General features: G+C 42.2%; 1 protein-coding gene across 1 annotated transcript in view; it reads right to left on the bottom strand.

Moving 5' to 3' along the window:
- Positions 1-27,511, bottom strand: part of Alpk2 (alpha kinase 2) — a 151,973-nt gene that overhangs the window by 34,852 nt on the left and 89,610 nt on the right. Inside the window, exons 6-9 of the mRNA XM_033757531.1 lie at positions 14,857-18,268; positions 9,694-9,841; positions 4,240-4,367; positions 4,107-4,142 (exon numbers count right to left, since the gene is read on the bottom strand). Of these exons, the coding sequence (XP_033613422.1) occupies positions 4,107-4,142; positions 4,240-4,367; positions 9,694-9,841; positions 14,857-18,268 (3,724 nt within the window). The remainder of the gene's footprint in view (positions 1-4,106; positions 4,143-4,239; positions 4,368-9,693; positions 9,842-14,856; positions 18,269-27,511) is intronic.

Genomic DNA, 27,511 nt, shown 5'->3' with positions numbered 1-27,511 from the left:
TGAGCTCAGCACCATGATAGAAGCCATGAAGGCCCAGCATAAGAAAGAAATGGAAACAATAAACACCCAGCATAGGAAAGAAATGGAATCCATAAAACAGATTCAAACAGATATCCAGGAGATTAAACACTCCATTGAAAGTGTATGCAACAGAATAAAAGAATGCAAAGATAGAATCTCAGATATAGAAGATAAGATGGCACTCAGTGTCCATGAAAAGAGAGGTCTCTTAAAAACAGTAGGGGATCATGAGAAATCAATCCAACAACTCCTAGATGATGCAAAGAAGAATAATATAAGACTGATAGGAATCCATGAAGTAGCAGGAGAAAATACAAATGACTTAAAAAAGCTGTTCACAGAATTAATGACAGAAAACTTCCCAAACAGAGGGGAAGAATGTGACATTCAGATAAGTAAGGCATATAGGACCACAACTAGCCACAATCAAAAAAAATTTACACCTAGACATATAATAATCAAGATCCCAGAAACCCAACAGAAGAACAAAATACTACAAGCAGTAAGAGAAAGGAAACAAATCACATGCAAAGGAAAGCCCATCAGAATCACAGCAGACTTTTTAACACAAACCCTTAGAGCAAGGAGAGACTGGAGTGAGATATTTCAAGTACTAAAAGAGAACAACCTCCAACCTAGACTGATGTATCCTGCAAAACTGTCTTTCAAATTGGATGGGGAAATAAGATACTTCCAAGACAAAGAACACCTGAGAAACTACACAAATACCAAACCAGCACTATAAGCAATTCTAAACAATATCCTAGAAAAAGACATTGAATGTAACAACACCATGAGGCCCAACAGAGAAAGTCAAATAGGGAAGGCAAGAAACTAAAAGGAAAAGGTGAAAAAGTAAAAAGAGTTAACAAAAGGCCATAACAGGACAATAATAAGTCAGTACATATCAGTCATAACCATCAATGTCAATGGCCTCAACTCACAAATCAAGAGAAATAGACTGGCAGAATGGAATAAGAAGCAAAATCCAACAATAAGTTGTATACAAGAAACACACCTATTGCAAAAAGAAATCCATAGACTGAAAGTGAAAGGATGGAAAACAATTCTCCATGTGACAGGAGCCCAGAAAAAAGCAGGTGTAGCAATCTTATTTGCAGACAAAATAAATTTCAAACCAAAACTGATTCTAGTAATATAGATGTAGGACAGTATTGTATCATACCTCTGTGAATGTAGAATATCTAGTACCTGCTTTATGATACGTAGTAGTAATTGTGCTTTATCAGAGCTATTTTTAATGATGTTACTCTAGAATGTTCTCTCTCCAGATGATGATTAAGATGCTAATAAAAAAAATGGTGCCAGATATCACAACAGCAACAGAACTTTGCTGTTCTCTGGGTATTATTCTTCTCTTTGTTTTTGTCTTTTTTTAATGGAGTGTGCTGAATGTCTATAATTTTGTTCAGATGACTGCAGAACCTGGAAAAGCTGTTGCTGCTGTTGATGCACAGCATACTGCTCTCATTGGTCTTTTTATATAAATATATATACATACATATATATATATACATATATACATAATTTGAATTTTTGGAAACGTTAACTGTGCTGTCTACTTTGGAAAAAGTTATGCCAATTTACTGTGCTGAGTTGGCATAGTACAGAAATCAACAGCCATATTGGTCTAGAAAGTTAATTTTTTTTTCCATTTCTACAGGGATAATGCACTGTATTAAATATGTAAGGTCATATCTATGTGGGTTTGATTACAGAAACTAATAAAGTATTCTCTAAAAAATGAAAAAAAGAGAATAATATAAGACTACAAGAGCAAGAAGCAACTTAAATATGTTCAAGGACCATTTTCATCTTCCAAATTAAGGATTATTTTAATTTTACATCATTGCCTTTTCTCTTTTACTTTCCTTTTTAGTTTTATTTTAGGATTCCCTATTTTTAATGTTCATATAGAGAGATCTTTAACTGAAACACCGGATAGTTTCTCTGGTGTGAAAAACTATAACAGTACACAAGATCCTAATGAGATAATTAATAATGTGAAATAGGAAGTAACGGGTTAAAGGTGTAGGGAAAGTGGGAAGGGTGGGGGAAAGGTAATAAGGGAGAGGAAAAAAATGAGCAAATGAAAAAATGGAAATAAAGTGTTTGTAAATGGGGAGGGGAGGAGAGGGTGAAAGGAGGTCAGGGACAAGGGGAAAAAATGAGAATCAAGATCTATCATGTAAAGGTACAGGATCCCAATAATGAATGTAATTATATTGTATACCTAGATTGTACCAATAAACTCAATAAAAATTTAACAAAAAAATATTTTCAAATCATAAACAGCTAGATATGGTGGGGCATGCCTATAATCCCAGCACTCTAGGAGGCTGAGGCAGGAGGGTTGCAACTTAGTGACTGGGAAACTTAGTGACTCAGCAGCTCCTGGCTGGAAAGAAAGAAAGAGAGAGAGAGAGAGAGAGAGAGAGAGAGAAAGAGGGGGGGGATGTGGCCCCGTGTGAAGACCCTGAATTTAATTCCCAGTACACACTCAAAAAAGAAGTAGCCTATAATATTAGCTGCTAAAATGATAAAGAGACTGAGCCTATTTTTAAAGTGTATTAGCTGGCGCATGGCCTGATTATTATCAGAAAGAAACAAGAGCTTAGTGAAGAACTTTCACAAAGAAAAACTAAGTGAAGAACTAGAAGCTGCCAGAAGGAAGAGAGTACTGAGAAAAAGTCTTCAAACATTGTCACGGAGGCTAGCAGAAGACTGTGGGGAACTGAAATATGCCACTCCCAATGTGTCACTGCCAAAAGGACTACGACTGAAGGCAATTAAGAAGCAAGTGTGGTTGCCTCGTATATGCCAGGCCGTGGGTTTGATCCCCAGCACCTCATGTACACACACAATCATCAAGTGTAATTATTCAAAGGCAGAAGTAGTTTCAGGCTGAATGCTTAAAAATAGACAGGGAAAAATATACAGTATTGCATATGATATAATTAACAATTCTGTCTTTAAGTCCCAACAGAAAAGTCTACTTAACAAAGGATAAAACCAAGAAAAGAAAAGAAAAATCCAAGTTCTGTTCTTTGTCTCTGAAAAGTCTTGTGGGGAAAAGAGCTGGAATTTTAGTTGAACTCGCCTCTCTTTGAGGAAGAGGCATGTATACCCTCACAACTTCACAGAAAGTCTGACAGAATCTCCTATCCATAAGATGTCTTTGGTAGCCATGCCTGAAATGTCACCGTTAATGAGTGAGTTACCTTCATTAGAGTCCTAGACCTCCCTGAAAGTGAGGGATGACGGTAAGAATCTATTATTTAGAACAAAGTCTTCTGCGGGAAGAGCGATTCAGGTAACAGGAACACGGAGTGTGTGAGGGGAGTTTCACTAAAGACAGAAGCATGGCAGTTCAAGTCTCAGGTGGAGAAGAAGGTGGAACTTTCTTGAGAGCCTTGCAGAGCCTGACATTGCTAGGACTCATGCTCCTGGCTGCCTCAGGTACATAATGGAGCAGTTCTGAGACAGAACCAGGACAGACTCACTGAAACCAACTGAATGGATGGCCCATGGGTGGCACCAGTGTTCAGGAGCAGCAGCTGTTAGGCCATTGTGACACCAGATGTGCCAAAAGAAAGCACAAAGACCCATCTTTCCTTTCATTAAAACGCAAGCAAATGGGGTTATATTTAAGACTCTTGGCTCTCTCTGCTCAGCTTGCCAAAGGAATCAAAGAAACAAAACATGCTGTATAAGTGCCAGAGGCTGGGAAACCCCAAGCAGTCAGTTGAATACAAGTCTGATGCTTAAAGCAAAAGTTAAAAGCAAACTCCCCTCCCCACATTCCCAATAACTGCACCACTACAGTCTAACCTCTTTTGTAAATCATACACTTCTGGGTATTTGAAGCCTAAAGAAATGATAGCAAGGAGGGTGGCCCTTCCAATCACATGGAAATTACTCCTGATTTGCCACTTACTTCTCCAGCCACCCCTGAGTCCTCCCCTCATTGGCTAGAAAAGTCCATGGGAACAATGTGCAACCACTCATTCCACAGCTTTGCAGGGAGCCCATTTCTGCTGAGCAGCCAGCTAACATTGGCTTACCTTTAATATCCAGGTGGCTGGAGAGCTGTTTGAGAACTAGAAGAGACAAAGAAGAGACTGGTGTCAGCACAGCTGTTCATCTGACCTGGGAAGGCCAGAGGTTTTCACCTGAAACCCAGAAGCTGAGGTTTACCTTCAGCTGTCAGGTTAAAATCAGCAGTCACTTTGCCAAAACTGTTCTTGATGCAGCAGTAATAGAGACCCTGGTCCTTCTGACTGGCTTGAACGATGGCCAAAGACACAGCAGAGTTGTCCCCTGCGCTGTAATGGGGGACATCAATATTCACACACTTTGTCATTCTAAATTGCATTTTCCTAATACCCTGAAGGAAAAAGAAGCTAATGTTTCATTGCCTTCGTATTTTCAGCCAATGGGCTGGCTAAAGAACAAGATGCTGGTAAACTGTCTAAGTAAGTTGTTCAACCATAGGGAAGGATTAGTGCAATTTGGTTTAATGTTCTCACTCCAACATCTGATATGAAAGCACAGAAATTTTCTGCATGTTTAACTGCCATCAGTAGAGACAAGGATGGGAATTATAATTCCTGGGGCTGTCATAACATATCTGCTCAGAATTCCCCTCAGTCATGTTGCTAACCGAGGTGTCCTACATTTGAAAGAAATCTGGTAACTCCAACCCAAACTGAAACATGGATACAATAAGGATGCTTAAATCAAAAGAATGCTTTGCTTTACTGATGACCCTTTTGTTTGGTACTGGGGATCAAACTCGGGTCCTTGCACTTGTGTGGCAGGAGGCAGAACTACCAAGCTAAACCCCCAGTGACCCTTTTAAATAGTATATCCCCTTAGTGCATACCACCTATCCAGCCACCCACCCAGTTTTCCTAGGTCTCAGACACTGTACTATGAATATGGAAACTAGTGGTGGTGGTAATGGTGGGTAACGGAGGTGATGACAGCTAATGTGTATCCAGCACTTGATGAGTACCAGGTATTATGCTAAATCACTAAAGGGTCTATTTTAAGTCATTCTCAGAGAAACTAATGAGAGAAGTACAATTACTATCTTCAGTTCACAGACAAGGAAACTGAAAGTCAAAAACTTCAGCAAATGATCTTGACCTCACTAAGCTACCTCTCTAATTACGGTTCCTGCCCTCAAGTCTGGGATAATATGAATGATGATTATAGCCACAATCTTTATTCCAAAGTGTCAAACAAAAACCTTTGCTGAAAAAATGATATTCAAATAATGTTCTAATTTCTATATAATGAATTTTGTTAAACACTCACCAAAATTTCCATGTGTGTTCAGTGTACATTTCAATCTGGGTTCATTTCATAGTTTAATAACAAAAATCCAATTACAGTATCTTGAATTTTTTCAGTTGTATGTACAACAAAAGTGTTCATTATCGGTTGGCTTTTCAATAGACTTCAAGTCTCTGATTTATACATGTCTCTTCTGAAATATATCCATGGCTTCCAACAAAATGCACTAAATCATAATACTCCCTCCATTATTGTGGCCCCCTGGACATATCCAGAATGCATGGTTATGCCTGGACATAAAAGAGCCCTGTTCTAAGTGGAAGACTGTCTGGCAGGGCAGTAAAGCTGCATTAGTGAGAAAAGATTATGAGATGTCCTCCAGGGCTCTGTAGATCAACACAACACTTCTTAGCATTGAAATGAGGGCTTAAGATGTCTCTAGAAGGCTGGGGCTGAACTGGAAGGACTGTCCCTAAAGCATCTTCCTTGATGCCTGGCAATCCTGTCATACTTGCCCAAGATCCATGAAGATCATTGCCTTACCCTGTCTGTATTATTCACTTGCACACAGTTGAGAAAAATACCTGACACCCACAATTTAAAGGAGGAGTTTATTTGGCTTACAGTTTCCAGTGGCTTCAGTTAAAAGCTAGCTGGCTCTAAGACAGAAACAGCATCGTGGAAGGGCATAATCCTAAGGCACCCAGCAAGCAGAGAAAGCAAGAGGAGGAGCCGGAAGCAAGAATCCACCTTTTAGGTTACATCTTGTTGACTTGCCTCCTCTGATCAAGCCCTGCCTTCAAACAGCACAGTAAACTCCGAACTCATCAATAGACTAATCCACTGATGAGTATGGGGCCCCATGATCCAATCACCTTACAGACACATGAGATTTCGGTGGGGGAGAGATTTGCATCTAAACCATAGTATGCTTGCTTTCCCCCAAGGTTTTCCTCTGGGAGGAATGACTGAAGAGCCAAATGCTCTGGATTTCAATCCCTAGGCTGCCCTTGGGCATGTCACTTAGTCTTTCACTCTCATCTTCCTTGTATGTGACACTGAGAAGAGCAAGATTACCTGTTTGATATGTCATGAGGAGTAATGACACCAGATATGTGAAGATTTAGCAAAGGACCTCATCTTGTGAGTGGTCATGGCCACTAGTGTGGGAGCAGTGGTATTGCTGGGCTTTTGTCATGAAATAAAATCACCTCCTCATTATCCCAAAGAGGACTGCTATGTGCTCAGTACTGAGGGATCTAATGAGGGGGAGGTGACATTACAGTGCCATGATGGTGCATCTAATCTGGGAGGTGACAGATAAACGGAAAAAGGCAATGGATGGGAAAGTAACTTGTACCTTTTGAACAAATACAGGAAAGCTAGGTTTCATATCCTGTTACCTTATAAGGCATGAATATTTTTACATTTATGGGAAACATGACCAAATGCTGACAGGGCAGAACAGAAGTGGTAATTAGTTGTGAAAAAGTATGCAAAAGAAGCCCGTGCCTAGAGTGTAATCAAAAGAGTCAACTTTACTAGAGGGAGAGGTGCCCAACCTGGAGACTTCTGAGAGAATCCAGCACCCATCACCAGTCTTAAGGAGCCAGGGGCACTTGGCAGCACCCACTGCAAACCATCCAGGCTGGGCTGAGAAGTCCTTCCTAAAGCCACCCTGTGAGATCCTGCCTTTAGCAGCAGCCAGCCTGTCGTTTGCTGGTTGTTCACCAGAAAGGATGTGACCTGTGCTCCAAGACCTTACTCAGTGCCAGCCAGCTAACTCCATGTGGACTCTTTCCAAAGTCCAGGGCACTCAGAAATGCCACTCTCCCCAGAGTGGAGGAGGAACCAGGGGTACTGGAGGGGACCAGCTGGAGATCTCCATAGAGCCAGGACAAGTCACTGCTACCCAAACAGGAGGAACATGCCTCTACTTTGTTCTTCTCAGTTTCCTCAAAGTCTACTAGTATTACCCTAGGCCACAGAAAAGTTTTCTAACAACTAATTTCCAAACTAGCTTGTAAAGTATCCAAAACTTGGACAAAGGGAAAGAATGGTTGGATGTCCTTTGTAGGTCACTGTTTAGCCAGCTCACCTGAGGATTAATTAGTTATGGGAGATTGCACCTGTGCTTGACTTTGCTGTTTAACATTACACAGAACCTCTCCAGCTACTACTCTGCGGTGATGAGTTAGTTAACTGGTAGGTTTCTGTGCAGTAGAAAAGATAACCTCTGATCTGTTTAACACTGACCACTTTTTAGCTACTTAAAAATATAGTTCTGCATTCCTTTGCCTGATTGACTATAGAAATTTCTGTTCCTCAAATATTCATTTGAACAGCTTCACTATCTTACTGCTTTTCTCATTATTTGATGAGTGCAAGACCTTTGCTACATGCTCATATTACACTTCAGAGATTTCACCTCTTTGATAAGGGTTATTGTTTGGATGTTCACTGTCCCCCAATGGTTTCTAGAGTGGTGCTTTTGGAAAGTACTGTAGACCATCAGGAGAGGGGTCTAGTGGGAGATCCTTAGGTCAATGGAGGCACCCTTAAAAGGGGCTCAAGGGATACCGCCCTTCCTTTTGTTTCCTAGCCATGAGGTAAACAGCTTGCTTGGCCACATGCTCCCCACCTTTGCCTTCCAGAACCCCAACCAGAGGCTCAAAGCAATGAATTCACATGATTTTGGGCTGGATCTCCAAAACTGTGAGCCAAGTAAATCTTTTCTCTTTATAAATTAATTGTTCTCCAGTATTTCATTATAGTATTAGAGAGCTAACACAAGGTAGTGAAATATTTCATGGAGGAGCATGTAAAAAGAAATAAAGATGAGAGAAATTATCTAATATTTGAAAGAATGTAAAATGATCTCTCAGTATATACAGGATTTATGACTTCCAAACAGAAAGCAAGTGGGTTCAACTAAGCTGCTGCCAACAAGAAATGAAACACACATCACAGAGAATTTAATGACTTTTAAACCTTACTAGTGACATATACTCCCTAGTGCGAGGTCAGGTTTCTAAAAATATGCCCCAAAAGAAAAGAATCTGGAAAAATCAAATACCAATTCTGAACTTAGAGTAAGGCTGGTTAATTAAAAAATGCTGAAAAGTCTGGTCAATTGTTCTTGGCTGATAACTTCACAAAATAATCAAAATGAATAATTAGTATGTTCTGATAAAGTTCTAGGAAACTCCTCGATTTAAAAATCACACTACTTCTTTTCCACTCTAATTCTCTCTTTCTCTCTCTCTCTCTTTTTTTTTTTTTTTTTTTTTTTGGTACCAGGGACAAACTTGGGTCCTTACGCGGGCAGTGGAACCACTGAGCTAAATCCCCGGCCCCATTTTAATTCTTTCTAACCATACATAAGACAGGCAGTGTAATGGTGACATTTTAGGGCAACTGGTTATTATATCAATCACAATCCAATTAAATTTTCTGGAGTGATATTATTAGAAATGAAACTACAACTCAAGTCTTCCAAGGCTGCCTTTGGGAAATAATTTCCAGATATATTTAATTAAATTAAATTGCAGACATTATTTAACTTAATAGGAAAACTCAGGTTTTCTCACTCTTTTAGTCTACTTGTGACACCTCCCAAGACTTGGGGAGATGAACTGTCACCTTCTTTGGCAGAGACAAGCTTCTGTGGGTTGGATGAATTATGCTGGTTTCCGTTGAACCAGCTGATTGTTTCTAGAGTGTATCAGATGAAGCAAGAAGGTGCTTTAAAGAGCCATGAGTCAGACTTATCCCAATAAGGTCTTCTTGGCAATGATTCTTACCCTCACCTCTCTCTTCTATCTCCTCTCCTGGAGACCTCAAAAACAAAGAGGTCTTCCCATCTTAGGATGGTTGTTTGTCATCCTCACTAGCTGCTCCTTTTCTGTAACTTCATGGATTGTTTTTCCTTTCGATTCACTTTCTTGGCTTTGACCCTTGTCATATTAACAGGAACTTATGAAACAGTAAAACACACCTAAGCAAAATTTATAGACCTACTGAAGCCAGCTCTTTAACCTAGGAATCACAGACCCTCAGGCTAGAGCATGATTTGATGCATCTCCTCATTTTAAAAGTCTAATGAAAGGTTCTATGACCTCCTAAAGAAAGACACAGAACTCAAGGCTGGAGGAACCAAGGAAAGAACCTTCCACAGAATTCCCTGTCTAGGCATCTGTGTTCCATTCTTACATTGCTTGGATACTGTGGGTGTGGAATGTTCTTCAATTTGCCTTTTCATTTCCTGTAATTTATTATTTTATTTTACAACTACACTAAGAAACAAGCAATTGACAACTGTGAAAAAGCAACCAGGGCCTAATATCCCACCTTCTCTGCACTTGGGCTATTGACTTGGAATCTTTTGTCCACCAGATAGTAGAGTCTTCATGAATTTCTGCAAACTGGCAGCTCAATTTTACATTTCCAGAGTGGTCAGGGAACATCTCCGCTTGGATCTTTTTCAGTAATACTGGAGCTAGAAACAAGAGATTTGTGGGTCAGTGTAGGAAAAAGACTTTCCCATTTCATCTCATTTCATTCTTACAACAATCCCATGGGACAGAGATAATACCCTAACTTATGAATGAGGAAACTGAGTGTCTGAGATGAGGTGTGGCTTGCTTAACCATAAATAGTAGGAAAATGAACAACTCAAGCTAATAGAAAACTCCTGCTTTTCATTATCTAAAATTCCTGCAGCAAGGTCTGTAATGTTCAAAGTGAAACAGAATTTGAGAAAAAAATTTTTTAAAGGAGCGGAGATGGGGCAGAATATAGATATATGGATTTTAATACCCAAGGGAAATAAAGATGCTTTTAAATAATTAGCAGATGATAATGGTCAAAATTAGAAACTGGAGATTCAAGAGTAGAACAAAATCTGGACTATTTAGCTAAGTCTCACAAATATAAAAGGCAATTCAACAATACATTATTTGTTGAATAGCATTCATCCATAGTCCTCCCCCTGCATCTTTGTGAAGACAGACTGGAATGATGTCAGACATCAGTCTCATTTGCAAAAAGGCATCTATTTGAATGAAATAGGAAACATAGGTTGGGCTGAGAACTCTGAATGTCACTTCTTCTTCTTCTTCTTTTTTTTTTTTTTTTTTTCCAGCTTTAATTGAGTTTATTGGCACTTCTTATTTTTATCTGTGATGAGAGGTTGGCTTGCTGGGCAAATGTGTAATTAGTCAGGGCAGCCACTGGGAGGCAGCATAGACATTAGAACAAGACAAGAACAGCCCACTTGGCCAAACCACCAGAAGGGTTTAGTAAACAAGGAATTTACTGGAGTTGTGTCAGTTTATTACAACCCAAGTTCCATAACCACACAGCAAAGAATACATCATTACAAAACATTATGTAATCTACAGTTAAGTATCGATATGGAAGATTTTATTTTTAACTCCATTTCCTCAAATTCCATTACTGTGAAATAGTTGACTTGTTAAGTGACTTCCCATTTCTCCTGAGTCCCAGCAGAGATTTAAAACAGTTGATCTGTTAAGTGATCTGTTTCTCATGGATCCCAGAGGAGACATGGAAAGCAGAATGCATGTTTTTTTTTTTCATTGAGTTTATTGGTACTTTTAAAGTATACAGTGCAGTTACATTTATTATTGGTATCTTATACCTTTACATGACAAATCTGGTTCAGAGTGCATGTTTAAAAGCTAATTCTGTTCCCAGGAAGTAGCAATGGACCAGTTGGGTGCCAAATCCCTCAACTGGAGAGTAGCTGAGACTACTAACAATATCATAGAAACCAGTGCGTTGTCAGGAGAGATGGAATATACCAAATCTTTTGGGTTTTCTTGCGGTACTGGAGATCGAACTCAGGACCCTGCACTTGCCAGGCAGGTGTGGTGCTGCTGAGTTACATCCCCAAATATACTAAATCTTTATTGACTGTGAGCCTCATTTTGGTTCATTTGGACCTATAGTACCTCCACTGGCTGAGATTCATCAGATACACAGCCTCAAAGGCTTGATTTAGAAATTTTGACCAAGCCCACCTCTTCCTCTGGGCCATTTCCTGGTAGGTCCTTCCAACACTATGCAGTATCAGACTTCATGGATGACTTGGGGACAATTAAATGTTCCTAAGGCAGTAATGGATGTAGCACCCAAAGAACATTTGGAGGTGGAAGGAGAGGCATTAAATGAGTGCAAAACCGACTGGCAGGATTTGGGAGACAGGAAGTGGACACTGACAAGGGGCTCTGGAACCTTAGGAAGGACCTTGAGAGAAAGAAAAAGAGAAATACAAAAGAGAAAAAGGACTCAGGAGTGTTGCTAGGTCTGCCCAAATGCAGAAGGAACATAACAGAGATACTTTTTTGTAAATATGACATTTTCATTGTATAAGTCTTGGGTGCCAAAAATAAAGGTTATTCAGTGTTTATTTTTTGAGGACCACTCAAATCATGACCACCTACACCAGTGATGTGGTGGAGGAGGTATTAAATTTGGGATGCTCTGGAGGACAGGGTGGATACCAGACTGCTGGGTATATGTGGCCAAGGTGCCACCAGGGTGTGAAGCACACTACCCAGAGTGGCGATGAGGCCCAGGTCTCATAAGAGCCACCAGCACCAGAAAGAATGAGAACTAAAATTATTGTGGCTTACACTGGAAAAAAAACTAAAAGCCTTTGAGTGCTTGCTGGTAAAGTAGATTCTCAAAGAATTTGGTCATAGAGAAAAACCTTTACTGGACAATTAGAAGATAATAAGTTAAAAAGAATAAAGCAGGTTGTTGTCAAGTTTAGACCCTACGAATGCTGCTGTCCCAAGTGGTAAATACCAGAAGACATTGGTTTTCTTGTCATTTCATCTGTGTTGGGTCTTAGGGACTAATGTGCACAGCAGATTCTCATTAGGTAAATCCTCGCTGTGATCATTACCATAAGGAATCAGTGTCACCATATAAAATAGCATGTCCTTAATAAACTAGTGACTAGGCAGTCCTTTGCCAGTCAGGTAGAGGCTCTCTCTGTAGAACAGCTGACACTGTTGTCGTTAGAGCAGGAACCAGGAAGCCTAAAAGAGTGGTTGCCAGAGTTCTGGGCACCTGCTTTCCTATCTTTCCCCAGAAAGGAAATGCCCACACCACACTGGAGAGGCTGGCCCCAGGGACTACTCCTCCGCAGCTGGGAAAGGATGACAGGGGAAGGACCTACCCAGGTGTGAAAAGGCCACACCTGAGACTCCCACTTCACTGTTGATTCAGAGGTGCTCAGGTGAGGGTCCCCTTGCTGCTTCCACACCACACAGCTCCCACCTTCCAGTCAGAGAGGACAGGCTGGTGTGCAAGAATCATTCTTCTAATACTAGGTTGCACTGTACTAAATCTGAAACAATGATTGTTGTCTGAAATAAGTTCTTATTTAATGGGCATGATACTTAGCATAGAAATGGCCTCATTTAAATTTTAAATGGCCAAGACCTTTCCTGTTGCTTTGCATTTTTATGTCCTATTAACAGCACCTCCATTTTCACAGGTGAGGGAAGAGGTTCCCAGGAGTGAAGCATTTGCCCAAGGCTGCCTAGTTGCTGGCAGAGGCCAGACTTGGACTCAAGCAATTGGACTCCTAATCTATGTTCAAACCTATCATGTTGCAGCTCCCTTCCCAAGGCCTCAAAACACCCACAAAAGCCTCCACTCTGAATCTTTGCTTCTCAATGGTCTCCATGGCCCGGCAGTGTTGGAAACAGTCCTTCACTGCCATACTGAGCTGGCCTGCCCTAGACAAGTCTTTGGTTGTCGCTACTCTGAGGTCTCTGGCAGAGCCATCTGCACAAGGCCTCTGCCCTCAGTAATTTCTCCAGTAGTCCACAAATATTGATGTGTGTGTGATCCCCAGCCTGTTTATTTTTACTTTGAGACAGGGCCTTGGTAAGTCTTTATGTTGCCCAGGCTGGTCTCCAACTTTCAATCCTCCTGCCTCAGCCTCCCAGAGTGTTCAGATTACAGGTGATGTTGCACACACCAAGCTGCTTCATTCTCTTTAGATGTGTTTAAAAATATGTGGACTAGCCAGGCATGTTGGCACACACCTGTAATCGCAGCACTCGTGAGGCTGAAACAGGAGGAGCCCCTCCAATTCAAGGTCAGCCTGGGCTACACAGTAGTTCAAGGCCAGCCTGAACTAGTTAGTGAGACTCTGTCTGAAAAAAAAACAAAAAACAGCAAAAATGTGTGTGGACTATGGACCTGGTTGATTACCTCCACACTGTTCAGAAGATGATTTTGTTTTTAATTTTTTTTAGCAGCAGGGGCTGAGGATCCATTTGAGGTTGGCAGGAAAGAAAGAACACCAGCCTCCAGGTTCAAGGTCTCAGGTTAAAGAGGAGAACATTCCTCCTTCAGATCCAAAAGAGCCAGTGTTCTCTGAGCTAGCCAACATGGGTCACTGTCCTTGCTGCAGTATTTTCTCCTCTGACTTCTGCCAGGTAGCACTGGAAGGGAAGAGGAGCTCTGAACTGAAAGAGCTAGTTTCTCTGCCATGGAATGAATTTGGGGCTGAAAGATCCCCAGGCAGAGTAAGAAGTAACTGTAATTCAAAGAGCTGCAGTGCTTCGCTTGGCCTGAACCCTAAAGAGAGACAGACCCCAGGGGAGGTGAGACTGAGACAGTGGGGAGATGAGTTGGAAGGAAATTTTATATTTAAGTTTGAAAGAGAAACCAAGTTTCAGTGGAGCCATTTTTCAATAAAACATCAAGGATTCAAGAGGAGAATCCCAGTTTGTACCAGAATACTCTTTTATAAATCCTGGCTAATTAGATACACTGATTAAGGAATCTGTTCGTCTTTATTAAATCGATTTTTCAGAAAGGATAATTAACAGAAAGGCTTCTGAATCATATTAATCACCATCAAACACACCTACAGGAAGCCTTTATCAGCGGTTCTCAGTGTCCTTTTCCCCACAGGTCACCTAGGAACTTGGGAGAAGTGAGATTATTTTATATACATATGTATGTAAATACTGGGGATTGAACCCAGGGCCTTCACACTTCCCCAATTCATTTGTCCTTTCTTTCTCTCTCTCCCTTCTTTCCTTTCCTCTTTCTTTCCTTTCTTTCTTCTTTTCCTTCCTTCCTTCCTGCCCCAGGCTCAGGCTCAGCTTGAATTTACAATCCGTCTGCCTCAGCCTCCCAGACAGCTGGTATTACAGACACATGCTGCCACATCTGGTTTAGAAGTACAGATTCTTGAGCCCCACCTGCTCCTCCAGTGAATCAGGAACTGGCATGAGGCCCAGCAATCTGCATTTTAACAAGTTTCCAGTGATCTTGATGCATGTGTAAGCGTGAGAACCATGCACCTAAGTGCTTAAGCCACTTCTTCATCACCATGGACATCAAATGTCCACAAGGTGGCACTCGCCTGAATTGCAGAGGGCTCCAGAGGACGTAAGAACTTGGCACCTGGTCTTACACACCCAAACTTCAACAATGACAGATGCAATAGAACCTCACCTTTTCCTTCTCTTTTGCAAGGTGCCTTCGGGTCTTTTTTCTCATCAGTGCATGACAATGATTTTTCGAGTTTAGGAATCTTTCTAAGACGACAGGAGTTCTTTCTGACATTTGCCTTCTCTTCCAGTTTCATTCTCAGGGCTGCCACCCTGGACAGTATTTTCTTCTTTACTCCCTCAGGTAAATGTCCACTTCCTGAAAGCTCTTGCTTCTTCCTGACCTCCTCTGACCTGGGCACTGCTGGTCGAGCCCCCGGTAATTTGCCAATCTGTGTGGCTATGTGGCCGGGCCTCTCCTCCCTTGGCTTTTTCCCACTGCCTAGGGTGGAGCCCTTTTGCCACAAGTCCTGTAGGAACTCAGGGGTTTTCTCTGACTCACATTCTACCGAAATGAAAGCCAAAGGCATTGAGGCGGAGCCAGATGAGCTTGGGAATTCGGGCTCCCCAACTGGAGATTCCTCTCTTTTCAGTTCCTCAATTCTATGACTTATTGGAAAGTGTGCTGTGTTCCCTTCAGGAGGTGAAGCGCAAGGCAATTGCATAAGATCACTGGAAGAGAACACAAGTTTCCCACACTCGTTCTCAATAGTTCCCCTTTCCTTTGAGTCAGAAAATGCATACTGAGGGTTACTGGGCTCAGCCAAGTCATTTTCAGGTTGATCATGACTTTGGCCTGCGGAACTGCGAGAACCAACCCCAACAGATACCTGAGTCGTTACTGTAAGGCTATCAGCAGGTGATGAACTGGGGAAAATAGATCCAGCTTGGTTCTCTTTACTTTGTTCAGCCTCTGAGCTTCTATCAGTGCCCTCTTGCATTTGGGCGAAGCTGCACGCACTGGGAGTCCTTTGCTCACCTGCATTAGAACACGGGCCCCAACAGGTGGCAGGCTGGACCTCCACTTCTGCTTCACCATGTTGACTTTGCTCAGCCTCTCCTTTCTTGCTGACTGCTTGGTCTTGGTTGATTCTGTGTTCATTTGGAATGTTCCCTCTGCTATTTGGGGGACATGGAACTTGCAGAATGGCAGGCTGGACTTGCACTCTCTGGTCCAAGTTCCCATCAGTCAGTTGTCCCCCCTCTCTGATGACGCCCAGCATGAGGTCAGAGGTCTCTGAGGTATCAGCCGTGGTGCACTCCATCCCACCTGTATCATCAGTGGGATCGACAGAGGACTCTAGGATACCAGGGAAGGTCAGAAACTGTTTAAAGAAGGCCAAGTGATCCACGTGGATCTGGGTTTCCCTCTGATCTTTACTCACACTGTTAGCATTTTCCTGCCATCCAGTTCCAGAAGCCACTGATAATGAATCTATGACCCACCACTCCTTTTCATCAACAGCATCTACAGATGACTCCAGGAATCTTGGTTGGCTCAGATCCTGCAAAGAAAGACTCCTCTGGTACCTGGTGCAGGTTGGCCCATTGCACTTGTGAGTTTCCCTGTGGTCAGCAAGGGCTTGACCAGTCTCATCCTGAGGACTGGGAACCAAGATGGCCACATCTGAGTCACTCTGTTCAGGCAAAGAAACATCTGCCTTTACAGGGTCAGGTAGAGCCCAGGCCTTGTCAGAGAGTATGGGACTAGGTTCTGCCTTCTTGTACTCAAGCTTCATTACTTGTGTTGGTGGCCAGATTTCAGGAACAGGAGCTTCTAAGGTTCCAATTTTCAGCTTCTCGCCCACTTTCCAATTTTCTGCTCCAGTCTCTTCAGATTCCTCCAGCAGGATTTCAGAGAGTGATGGAACTTTGTTTAGTACCTGGCTATCTTTTTCTACCATTGCTTCTGCCACCATGGAGACATTGGTCCCCAAGCCTGCTCTAGGCCCTCTTTCTTCTCTGTAGTCTTCTAGGGAGTGCTCTAAGGGCACCAGGTTAACATTGTCTTCTGTGGGAAATGTGAGGATCAAACTTTCTTGCAAATCATCTGCTAAAAAAGAACCTTGGTAGGATGGGCTCTCTGGTTGGAGTTCCCTCTGAGTTTCACTTCCTTTTTCTTGGAAATCCTCTTCCAGGCTTTCGTCTGCTCTGACCATGGTCTGGCTCTTATCTCTAGAGTGGTTATCAGTCGGAAGAGGGGAACTGTGACAGGAGCCCTCTCCCTCCAGGAGCAGGGGAACATGACTGCCACAGACTCCAGGCACACTGGGAGACAAGCAAAGTAGCTGTTTGGTAGAATCGGGCGTGGAACCACTTAAAACATAACTCAACTGTACACTGGAAGGAAAATTGAGGTTATTTTCATCCGGTGCTCCAGGTGAGTCCTCCTGTGCACCACTCGGGAGGTCGTTCTCAGTAATTGAAACAGCATGATATTTGGCTGGGTGACCTTTGGTGGTAACAGTAGCAGCTGATATGTCCTCAGTCTTTCTGGTCTCTTGTAGACACTCAACATTAGCCATTAATGCCATTTGCTTCTCCTGAGGGAAATTCACAACTGAACTACGACTGGCTGTTGTGTCTGTGGTGATTGAGGCACAGGTCCTAGGGCTCTCATCACCTTGTTCAAAATGTACAGAAGAGTTGTTCTCAGAGGAAAGGGATTGGGCTTCCCCAAGCCCTCCTGAGTCAGGGAGCCTCAGCCTCTCCCAGCCAGCTAATGCTGTGGAGGACAAGATGGCAGTGGAGTCCTCTACCTTGGCTAGATTTTCCCCTCTGGCACTTTCGATGGCCTCCTGTGACATGTTCCAGGTAAAAGTACTGACAAAAAAAGGAGGCACTGCTGAGTTTCTATCCTTGCTGTTGTCGCCTGTGGACTGTGGGGGCTCAGAACCTTGTGTTTGGAAAAGAACTGCCAGTGCCTTGTCATCAGGAGAATATAAATCACATACTTTGCTTTGACCTTCTGTCAGCTCAGAGTCCATGGAGCAAATATCTTGAAGAAAATATTTATCAACTGGTGTTCCAGCACGAAAATCCATGGTATCATAACATGTTCCCTGGTCACCGGCTTCAAAACACTCCATCACACATGCTGCTTCTCTGTCTCTTGACCTAAGGCACACATTTTCCAAGGTGAGGGCAGAATCTGTGGGCTCAGGGGAAGCAACAGAGAGGTCCTCAGGCTCCCCGGGCTTAGTGCTAGCATTGTGAGGGAGATGCACTGAGACCATAGCCAAAGGCATATTTCCACCATTTGCTTTTGGAGTGCTCAGCTCATGTTCTAGGTCTGCCAAGGAATCTGCAGTTGTGGTGCTGTCTCTGTCTTGTTTTTCTTCCTGATGTGGACCTTGGGGGCAGCTTTCTACCTCCGGGTATTGGGCCAATGATGCATCTTCCTTGTGGATTCTTCCTACATTGGAGAGGAAATGTGTTGTGGTCCCTGTGAATGGAGGCTCCTCCCCAGTAGGCTCCAAGAAAGCTGGCATCTGGCTGAGAGAGATTCTTTCCCTGATTGTTTCCTGAATTTGCACCTAGGAAGATGAAAAGTGGTATTAATAGAATTGTTCCTGGGAGAGCCCACAATGGGAGGTAACTGCACTCCCAAGTGTTAATCCTCGACAATGGATAACAAGAGGAGAAGGAATGACTGAAATCTAAACATTAACCCCAAACTCTCTATAGCTCTTAGAGACTTCTTGACAAACTGCAAATTTCAGCAATTATATGTTCCAGGAGATCCCTGCACAAATTTAGCATTATGACCAAAAAGCCTCCTGGCAATTATGACTTAGTTAATGATTTTTTTTTACTCTTTCTGAGGAAAAGGGATAGAAAATAAATTGGCTCTCAACTGATCAAATAAGTCAAAGAGCTGTTTTCATCTTTCTAGGGTGATGACTCTCACATGACCATTATAAATGAAATGTACAATACTTGGAAAGTAGAAATGAATAGTCTTTGTCATCAAAATACAACAGGTTATGCAGCATTGGTGGTATAGTGGTGAACATAGCTGCCTTCCACAATAGGACAGCTTGTTGATTAATAATATTTCTAAAGAACAGAAAGAGTCTGTTCTTTGAGCCCACCTCCAGTGGGGGAATAGAGTTATGATTGGCCATCAGCACTGACAATCATTTCACCCAGAAAAGTTATAAAAATCTAGAAAGCCTCCAGGACTTCAAAAACTTTTATTCTATGAGAATATAAAACAAAATTTCATAACAAAATAGTAGAAGAATAACAATAGTTTATACACTCTGTATGATAATCTTAAAAGTAGTGACTCGAGTATAAGGCAGACAAAAACTCTTTTTCAAAGAAGAAAGAAACAGGTAATAGCACAAAACTTTCAAAAGAGGTTCTGAGGTAGGCAACCACCTCTACAAGAAGTAGGAGAATCAAGAATGCTTAGATTATCAAAGAGGAAGAGAGGAATAGAGGAAAGGAGAAAGAAAGGAAGGGAGGAAGGGAGGAAGAAATCTCGCAATCGTAGGACTGAATCAATCGCAGCACTGTCTGAATGTTGCATGATATTGGATATTGTTCAAGAAAATAACCAACTTTGACTACATTTTTGTCTCTTGAAACTTTTAGCCCATAACAAGATAAAACTGAAACATCCATGTACATAGGGAGCTCCAAAGCCCTGAAGATTATATTCATAAACCATCTGTGAAATGAATGGGTCTTCCTACCCTGCATTCAGTGCCTATACTTACTGCCAGTGGGAAGCAGGACAACAACTTACTCATTCCTCTCTCTGTGTTCCTCTAGGCTGATCCTGCCTACCAATCATTTATCTCGCATTTTCTGTTTTTAATCAGTACTTAGAGTCATTTAACTCTAGTTTTACATAAAACTGCTGTTTTTTTAAAGCAAGACGATGCTAAAGGCAAAGAAGGAAGCTCCTGTCCCTCCCACAGCTGAAGCAAAAGCAAAAGCTCTGAAGGCCAAGAAGGCAGTGCTGAAAGGCATCCACAACCACAAAAAAAGGAGGATCCACAAGTCACCCACCTTCTGCTGTCCCAAGACACTGCAGCTCTGGAGGCAGCCCACATACCCTTAGAAGAAAGAGCACCCACCCCCAGAAGAAACAAACTTGACCACTTTGCCATCACCAAATTCTCCCCAACCATGGAGTCAGCTATGAGGAAGGTAGAAGACAGCATCACACTGGTGCTCATTGCGGATGTCAAGGACAACAAGCACCCAATCAAACAAGCTGTGAAGAAGCTGTGTGACATTGACGTGGCCAAGTTCAATACCCTGATCATGCCTGACAGAGAGGAGAAGACTCCTGATTGTGATACTTTGGATGTTGTCCGCACATTTGGGATCATCTAAACTGAGTCTAGCTGGCTAATTCTAAATACACATTTTTTTCACCTTATAAAAGAACTGCTTACTGAACAAGAAGAAAGATAATATGAACTCCATGAAGGCCATTTATTTATTTAACAAATATTTATTGACTCCCTCCCATGTACTGGGAAGTTTTCCAGGTAATGGAGATACAAGACAAGCAAACACGTGTCTGTGGGCTGCTTTCATTCTATGTTGTATTAAAGACACAGTATAGTAATTAGCACATAATAGGTGTTTAACTTAATAGGTGTTTGCTTAAAGAATTAATAAATGAATGAGCCATGTACCAACTGAGACAGCTCTACTCAAAGCCACCCATTAAAACTCTGTGTTCAAAAGAGATTAAACTTGTATCTGTGCCTAACCCTATTTAGGGAGACTTCAAAGTATAATCACCACTGGCTCAAATCCTAGTTTATTCTCTTTCTAAATCTTTTCCCCCCGATGATATTAAGATGGAAAAGGGAAAACAAGAAAAGTTTCTCAGAAGAAAATAGGCTTTTCTTAAGTGTCAAAGAAGCTGGCCACACTGGTACATTACATTACGTTACATACTTGTAATCCCACTATGCTGAGAGGCTGAAGCAAGGAAGGCTCAAGTTTGAGCTCAGCCTAGGCAATTTAGCATGACCCTATTTTAAAACAAAAAAATAAAAGATAAGAAAAGACTGGGTTATAGCTCAGGGGAGGAGCGCTGGAATGTGAAGACCCTGAGTTCAATCCTCAGTACCACAAACACACATATAAATATCAGAGTTCAATAACAAACAAAATACACAGAATTTGCAGATAAGAAATCTTTGTTCCCTAAAATGGTTTCCTCTCTGTAACTGAATGTCTATAACACATGGAGACAGTCTTCTTTTCATTCATTATTTTGGGTCAAAGTTTTTATCAGCTATCACACAAATATACCTAATTTTTAAGTACAGAAAGCATGGGCAGTTTCCTGGTCATGAGTGAGATGTGTGGAGTCTGCCCAATCAAAAATACCACCATTCTGGGCACGGCAGTACATGCCTGAAATCCCAGATGTTTGGGAGATAAAGCAAGATGATCACAAGTTCCAGGCCAGGCTGTGCAACCTAGCAAGACTCTGTCTCAAAAAAAAAAAAAAAATTAAAAAGCACTGGGATGTATCTCAGTGGTAGACACTTACCTAGCATGCCCAAGGTCCTAAGTTCCATTCCCAGAACCACAGAAACAAAAATCACCCCTACCCCTCTAGACGTCTCTATTTTGCCTGAATCCCCAGTCCTTTGTATTAAGGTCTTGCTATCATCACAGTCTCATCTGTGCCAATAGACATTTATGGAGTAGCTGCCATGTGAAGAATTCTCCTCCAGACATGCCCAAGGTCCTAAGTTCCATTCCCAGAACCACAGAAACAAAAATCACCCCTACCCCTCTAGACGTCTCTATTTTGCCTGAATCCCCAGTCCTTTGTATTAAGGTCTTGCTATCATCACAGTCTCATCTGTGCCAATAGACATTTATGGAGTAGCTGCCATGTGAAGAATTCTCCTCCAGGCACCAGGCAATATTTTCCAAAGGGCTTCATTCAGTAAGCTGCTGTGATACCTACTGAAATGATTCCTTTATTTTTACACAACCCCGCATTAATGACAAACTACCATATCGACAGAGTAATATTCTGAAACCTAGAAGAGACTGACATCCAGAGAGCTTGAAATACTAGGCAAGTGAGTTCTGATTAGGACGAATTTGGTCCCTGGACTATATTATCATAATATCATACCTTGATCTACAAAATAGTTATGTGCCTTTTCCTTTTAAAATACCTTAGTGAAAGAGACATACAGTGAATCCTTGACTATATAAATTCACCCTTTCACAAACATTGAGTGAGTATCTACTGTATACCAGGCACTGTTCTAAGCACCTGAGAAAGCACAGTGAACATAACAAAGACTGTTGGTCTTTGGAAATTAGAGTCAGGTAACAAACTGTATAACTGGTCTGCTGTTGATATGAAATCCATGCATTTTATTTTAAGATGGGATTTTTTTTTCAAAGCACAGCCTTAACAGCCTAGTTCCTATTTATCAAGGGTTATAGTATTAGTTCTAAGAGTAGGCTCCTTGCCTCTCATGCAGAGGTTAGCTTGTATACAAAGGGATACTCCGGGCTTTCTAATGATTTAGGAGCAGATCTGTTATTCAAGGGAGGACAAACAAAATACTCCAGCAAATGAGTCTCCACCCACTTGACTGCTCTCATCATGGAATGAACAATAAGACTCTGGTGGTTTTGTTATGTGGGAAAATTGTTCTTGTTCAGGTGAAAAGGAGGGATGTTTGGGAATCCAGGAGGGAGCCCACTGTCATGTGGTACATGGACTGGGAGGATTGGCAACCTAGGTTTGTAGCTCAGCTTAATACACTATGGCCCTATTATATTATAGTAGCACATTATACTATGACCCTCTGCCACCTCCTCTTCGGCTAACCACATGCATGTCAGCACTATCCTGCCAAGCACCTGGCATAGTGCCTGGTACCTGGAAGGTACTCACTGACATTAGTTTCCTTTGTTCTCTGTAAAAAGAAAGTGGAGCCAAAGCAAAGAGGAAATTGATCAGAGCTCCGAGTTATATGCTTTATGAGGGTTTTCTCATTTGCCTGAAAAATAAATCCAAAATGAAGATGTTCTTACCTCTTTTTCACAATGAGATGAATAGCCTGGCTCAAATAAAGAGACAGAAGCCACACAGTGGGTTATATAAGAGACTAGGTGGTTACAACTAGTGGATGGATGGGGGTGGGAGGTCTGCAGGGGGAACAGGTGCTCCATACACATTGGGCCTCTCGTGGCTATTTGTGGGGCGTGTGGTGAGATCCCGGGTGTTGGTAAAGACAGGAAACCCTCAGAGCAGGTAGGCTAGGGAGGCCATTGCCTTCCAAAGAGAGAAAGCTGCAGAAAGATTCTCACTAGACTGAGGCTGCAAGGTCACAGGTGGCCCACGTTCTAGGTCCCGTAGCTGGGGCCTATGTAACCCTCTCACTAATCATAGCAGTGCTGTGATAGGAATCCTCTTCCTCTTGCAGTGAACTGCACTTACTTTAGAGGAGAATCATGGAACTCAGAAGAGCTTCTCCACACCTGAGAAGCATTCATCGAGAACTGACATATGAAGTCAATGATGTTCAGGGATTAAAAATCTCTCCAGAGTCCCCTAGTCAACTGCAGAGCCAGGATTTAAAATCACATCTGTCTGGCTGTGGCTTAGATTTAAAGTGCCCCTCAGAAGTTTCAAGTGTTTGGAAGAACATGGGTCACCATACTCATCAGTGTATTCACCCATTGATGAGTTCAGCAGCTGAATGTGCTGTTAGATGATGGGTCCTGGTTGGAAGTGGGTCGCTGGAGGAGTAACCTGGAAGGGTTTATATTATTCTTGTTCCTATTATTCTCCTCCTTCTCCTCCCCCTCTCCCTCCTCCTCCTCCTCCTCCTCTCCCCCCAGTGTTCCTTTTCCTGGCTGCCATGGGTTGAGCAGCTCTCATCAGCAGTGCATGCCTTTTTACCATGCTGTTTTTGCCCTGGAGCCAGCCAGCTATGAGCTAAATTCTCTGAAAACCATGAGCCAAAATAAACCACTTCTAAGTTGCAGTATTGGTATTTTTTCCTGCTGATGGAAAAGTGATTAATACAGGCTACAAAGACCTTCCCAACCTCCCTACCTTCTTTTCTTCCTTGTTTTCTCCCTCCTTCTATCCCTTCCTCCTTCTCCCTCCTCTCCTCTCCCCTCCCCCCCTCCCCTTCTCTCATCTCCTCTCCTCTCCCCCACCCCACAGAGATGGAACCCAAGTCCATATAGTTGCTACATGAATATTCTATCACTGAGCTAAACCCACACTTTCTAATCAGAGAAGTTGGGACAAAGCCTAACCTACCAAGGGTTGGGCACGTCCATTAATATAAACCCAGAAATTCTGAGCTCTGAGACACTTTGGGTATATGACTGCAATGGTCCTTTTTATATGCAAGACTACCTATTTGTCTGCTTCCTCAAAAGTTTCATGGGCAAAGATTCTTGTTACTCATTTCCAAGTCTCTAAAACTTAGTGCATTGAAGTTTGCTGAGGGCCAGGGATTTAGATCAGTGGCATCTCACAAACGCAAGGTCCTGAGTTCTATCTCCAGTACTTAAAAAAAAACCCAAAAAACAAAAAACAAAAGCGTTGTTGAATGAATAAACAGATGAAAGAATACAATGAGAAGAAATGGTAAATTGTTTTCTGTTATTATAACAAAATAATCGCAGAGCCAGGTAATTTATAAAAAGTTTGTTTGGCTCACAGTTCTAGAGGCTGGAAGCTCAGAGATCATTGCACCAGCATCTGCTCAGCATCAGGTGAGGCTCTTCCTGCTGTTTGTAGGATGGTGGAGAGCATCATGTGGCAAGATGGAGCAAGTGTGTTGACTCAGCTCTCTCTTCCTCCTACTAAAAAGCCATAATGGCATCAGGAGGGCCCTACCCTTATCATCTCATCTAATCATAATTACCTCCCAAAGGTCCCATCTTCAAATACCACTAACAAATGGCTTTTGGAATTAAGTCTCTGACACATGAACTTTCCGGGGACACATTCACATCATAGCATGTACACATATGATGGATACTTTGCCTAAACTCTTCTTTTTCCTTTACTCCAAATGTGATGCCTGAAACAATAGTTGTCATCTTCCAGACCTGGAACAACCACCATAAGAAGGAAAAGCCAACTCACTATGACAGAGGGCAAAAAGAGAAAGAACTTGAGGACTTGTAGACATCCCTGAGCTGCTAGGATGACAACATCACCTTTTCCCAGAACAGTTCTTGTGAAGAATGATGCCTATATGTTTTAGGCCACTGTTATTTGGTTTTCTGTTAACTGCTAAAAACTCCTAATAGGTAAGAGATGAAGAGGGTGGTGTGTGAGTCCTCCGGAGGCACTGGGAAGCCTCTAACAGGGATTAAATTGAAGAATAGTGTCACAAAGGGCAAGAGGTGTGGCTCCTGGGAAGGCAGCTCAGGGGCCTGGGCAAATGCCAAGGAATCAAAAGGGCCTGAGGCAAGGTGAACTTGAAGTAGAGTCAGGAGGGAGGAAGGGGGAAATATGAGAAGAGGGATCATCAAAGGAGAGAGGCCATGGTCTAAAGGTCAAATACAACCACCCAGGGCCAGGACAGGCAAGTCCCTTTAAACTTCACCTGGACAAAATTCCAGATGCCAACATATCCTACCACAGGATAATTTTCTTTCTCCAACTCCTTTTTCTTTCCTTGATGCTCTTTCAATGTTTTTTCCTCTTTATCTGGACTGGATCCAAATAGCACTACATCCTTCATAGTTGTCTACACATCATCAATTTCTCCTTGTGGTTCCAGGAATCTTTAAATGGTTTTGTCCCAGTTCCAGCCATCTGGAGTACTGTGGTCTTGCCCATGAATAACCTTTCCTAAGTATTTGCTGAGCCCTCAGAGCCGGCCCAGCTTCATTCGGTCATTGGTCATTCGATAGATCAAATCCATACCACCTGGGGCTGCAAAACTGAAAATAGATAGCCAAGTCACCAGCCAAAGAAAGCTTAAAGCAAACTAAAATATTTCAAGAACTTGAGTTTATTTTTAGGAGTGACCTAGTTGTCCAATAAGAAGCTTCACTAAAGGCTTTGAATGTTAAAATAACACATAATAAAGAAAAGTGTGCTTTACTTGATATTCATGTAAATTCTCCCAAACATTCCTGTCCTTTGACCAGCTCTTTTTAATTGTAAGCCCTCCTGGGATACACAAAATCTTCAGCCAGCTGGGCTTGCAATCTTATCTTGATTTCTGGAGGAAGTCTCAGTGTTTGTGAAGTACACTAGTGGATCTCTGGTTGGGAGAGGACAGGGTTTCCATGACTTTTCCTTTTCCTAGGACTAAGGGGCTCTGAGAGAGCAGTAGTATGAGCACGAGTCAGGAGTTTTCAGTGTTTTTTGTGCATTTTATGTGATGTGAACTGAGCAGTAGTAGTACTACTAATGCTACTAATCACTTTGCATGCCTTAATATAGTTAACGTTCATAAAATGGCATTGATATATAGGCCTCAAGGACTTTGAATTATGAATTTTTACCATTCTAACATAGAAGATGACCATTTAGTGGCAAATTCTCATGTAAAGTCAGTCAGAAAAGTGGCCATCTCCCTTTCCTGCACACATCTAGGATTTTCTGTATCTGGAAGTTGGCTAGGAGAGGTCAGGGAAAGTCCTTGTTTCCATAAAATGCAACTGGGAGAGAGGCAAACAAAGAAGATGGAGCTGTGAATTGCTAAATATTTCTGAATAGTCTGAATTCTACTTTTTAATTTTTAACTTTCTCCTCTGTCTTGAAGAGACAAGGACTTGGATGTGGTGAAAGGAAAGTGGAGTAAGGTGATGGAAAAACGATAGGAACTCTGAACACCCCAGTTTGGCCCCTGGATCTGCTGCTACATGGAAAGTGTCTTCAGAGAAGTCATGGGATCTCTCTGAGCTGTATCCTCCATGGCAGAGTTGGAGAGGATCTTTCAGTCCCTGACAGCTCTGGTGTTCTCTGACCTGCTGCCATGTAAACAGCACAAACACTGAAATGGGGTTAGCCTCACTCTTCGTTTGGAACCAGAGTTTCCTTTTACTCCAAAGGTGTCTAATCTTCTTAATAACTGCCAGAGTTGCTAGAGAAAATGACACTGCACATTGCCATATGTAGACTAATCTGAGAATGAACCAGCAGGGGCCTCAGAGATAGGAGGGGAGAGACCTCCAACTGGAGAAGGGGTGACCACAAGGGGTCTGCTCTCTGGGTTCCTAGCTCTTCTGTCTCCTTTGTCTCTTTGCTTCTGCCCTATGGTAGTCTATACCGTGTGAGCTTACAGGCCATAAAGCTGATCTTTCAGCGCACAGATCTGATCCAAGCCATGGAAAACCATCACATCCACAGAATGGAAGGCTAGTGGTAATGTCTCTCAACTTTGTTAACATGTGTGGGTTACAGACCACTTGGAAGAGCTGAGGAAAGTTATGCCTTCTCAGAAATTTTCATTTTACCTACACAACACTGCGTATGATTTCAGGGTCTCCAGATGACCCTGGGTCCAGGGATTCACTTCTAGGTGCCGTGGAGCCTCTGAAAGAATCTCTGCTGTAAGCTACAACCCTGGGGTGAGTGTAATAGTATTGTTTACCTCCCACAGACTGAAACTTTGCTGCAGATTTCAGACTGGATAATAAGGGGAAAATTTAAATCCTACTCAGTTCTAGGAGAGTGTTCCAAATCGATATCTCTCTTTACAGTTTCTAGAATTTGTGAGCAAAATCAAAACCAAGATAGTAGCAATTACCGTACTGCACTGACAATAATACCTTGTACA

Source organism: Fukomys damarensis, unplaced genomic scaffold, assembly GCF_012274545.1.
Source record: "Fukomys damarensis isolate Sample0158 unplaced genomic scaffold, DMR_v1.0_HiC HiC_scaffold_30, whole genome shotgun sequence".
Lineage (NCBI taxonomy): Eukaryota > Metazoa > Chordata > Mammalia > Rodentia > Bathyergidae > Fukomys > Fukomys damarensis.
This window is presented reverse-complemented; position numbering and strand designations above follow the sequence as displayed.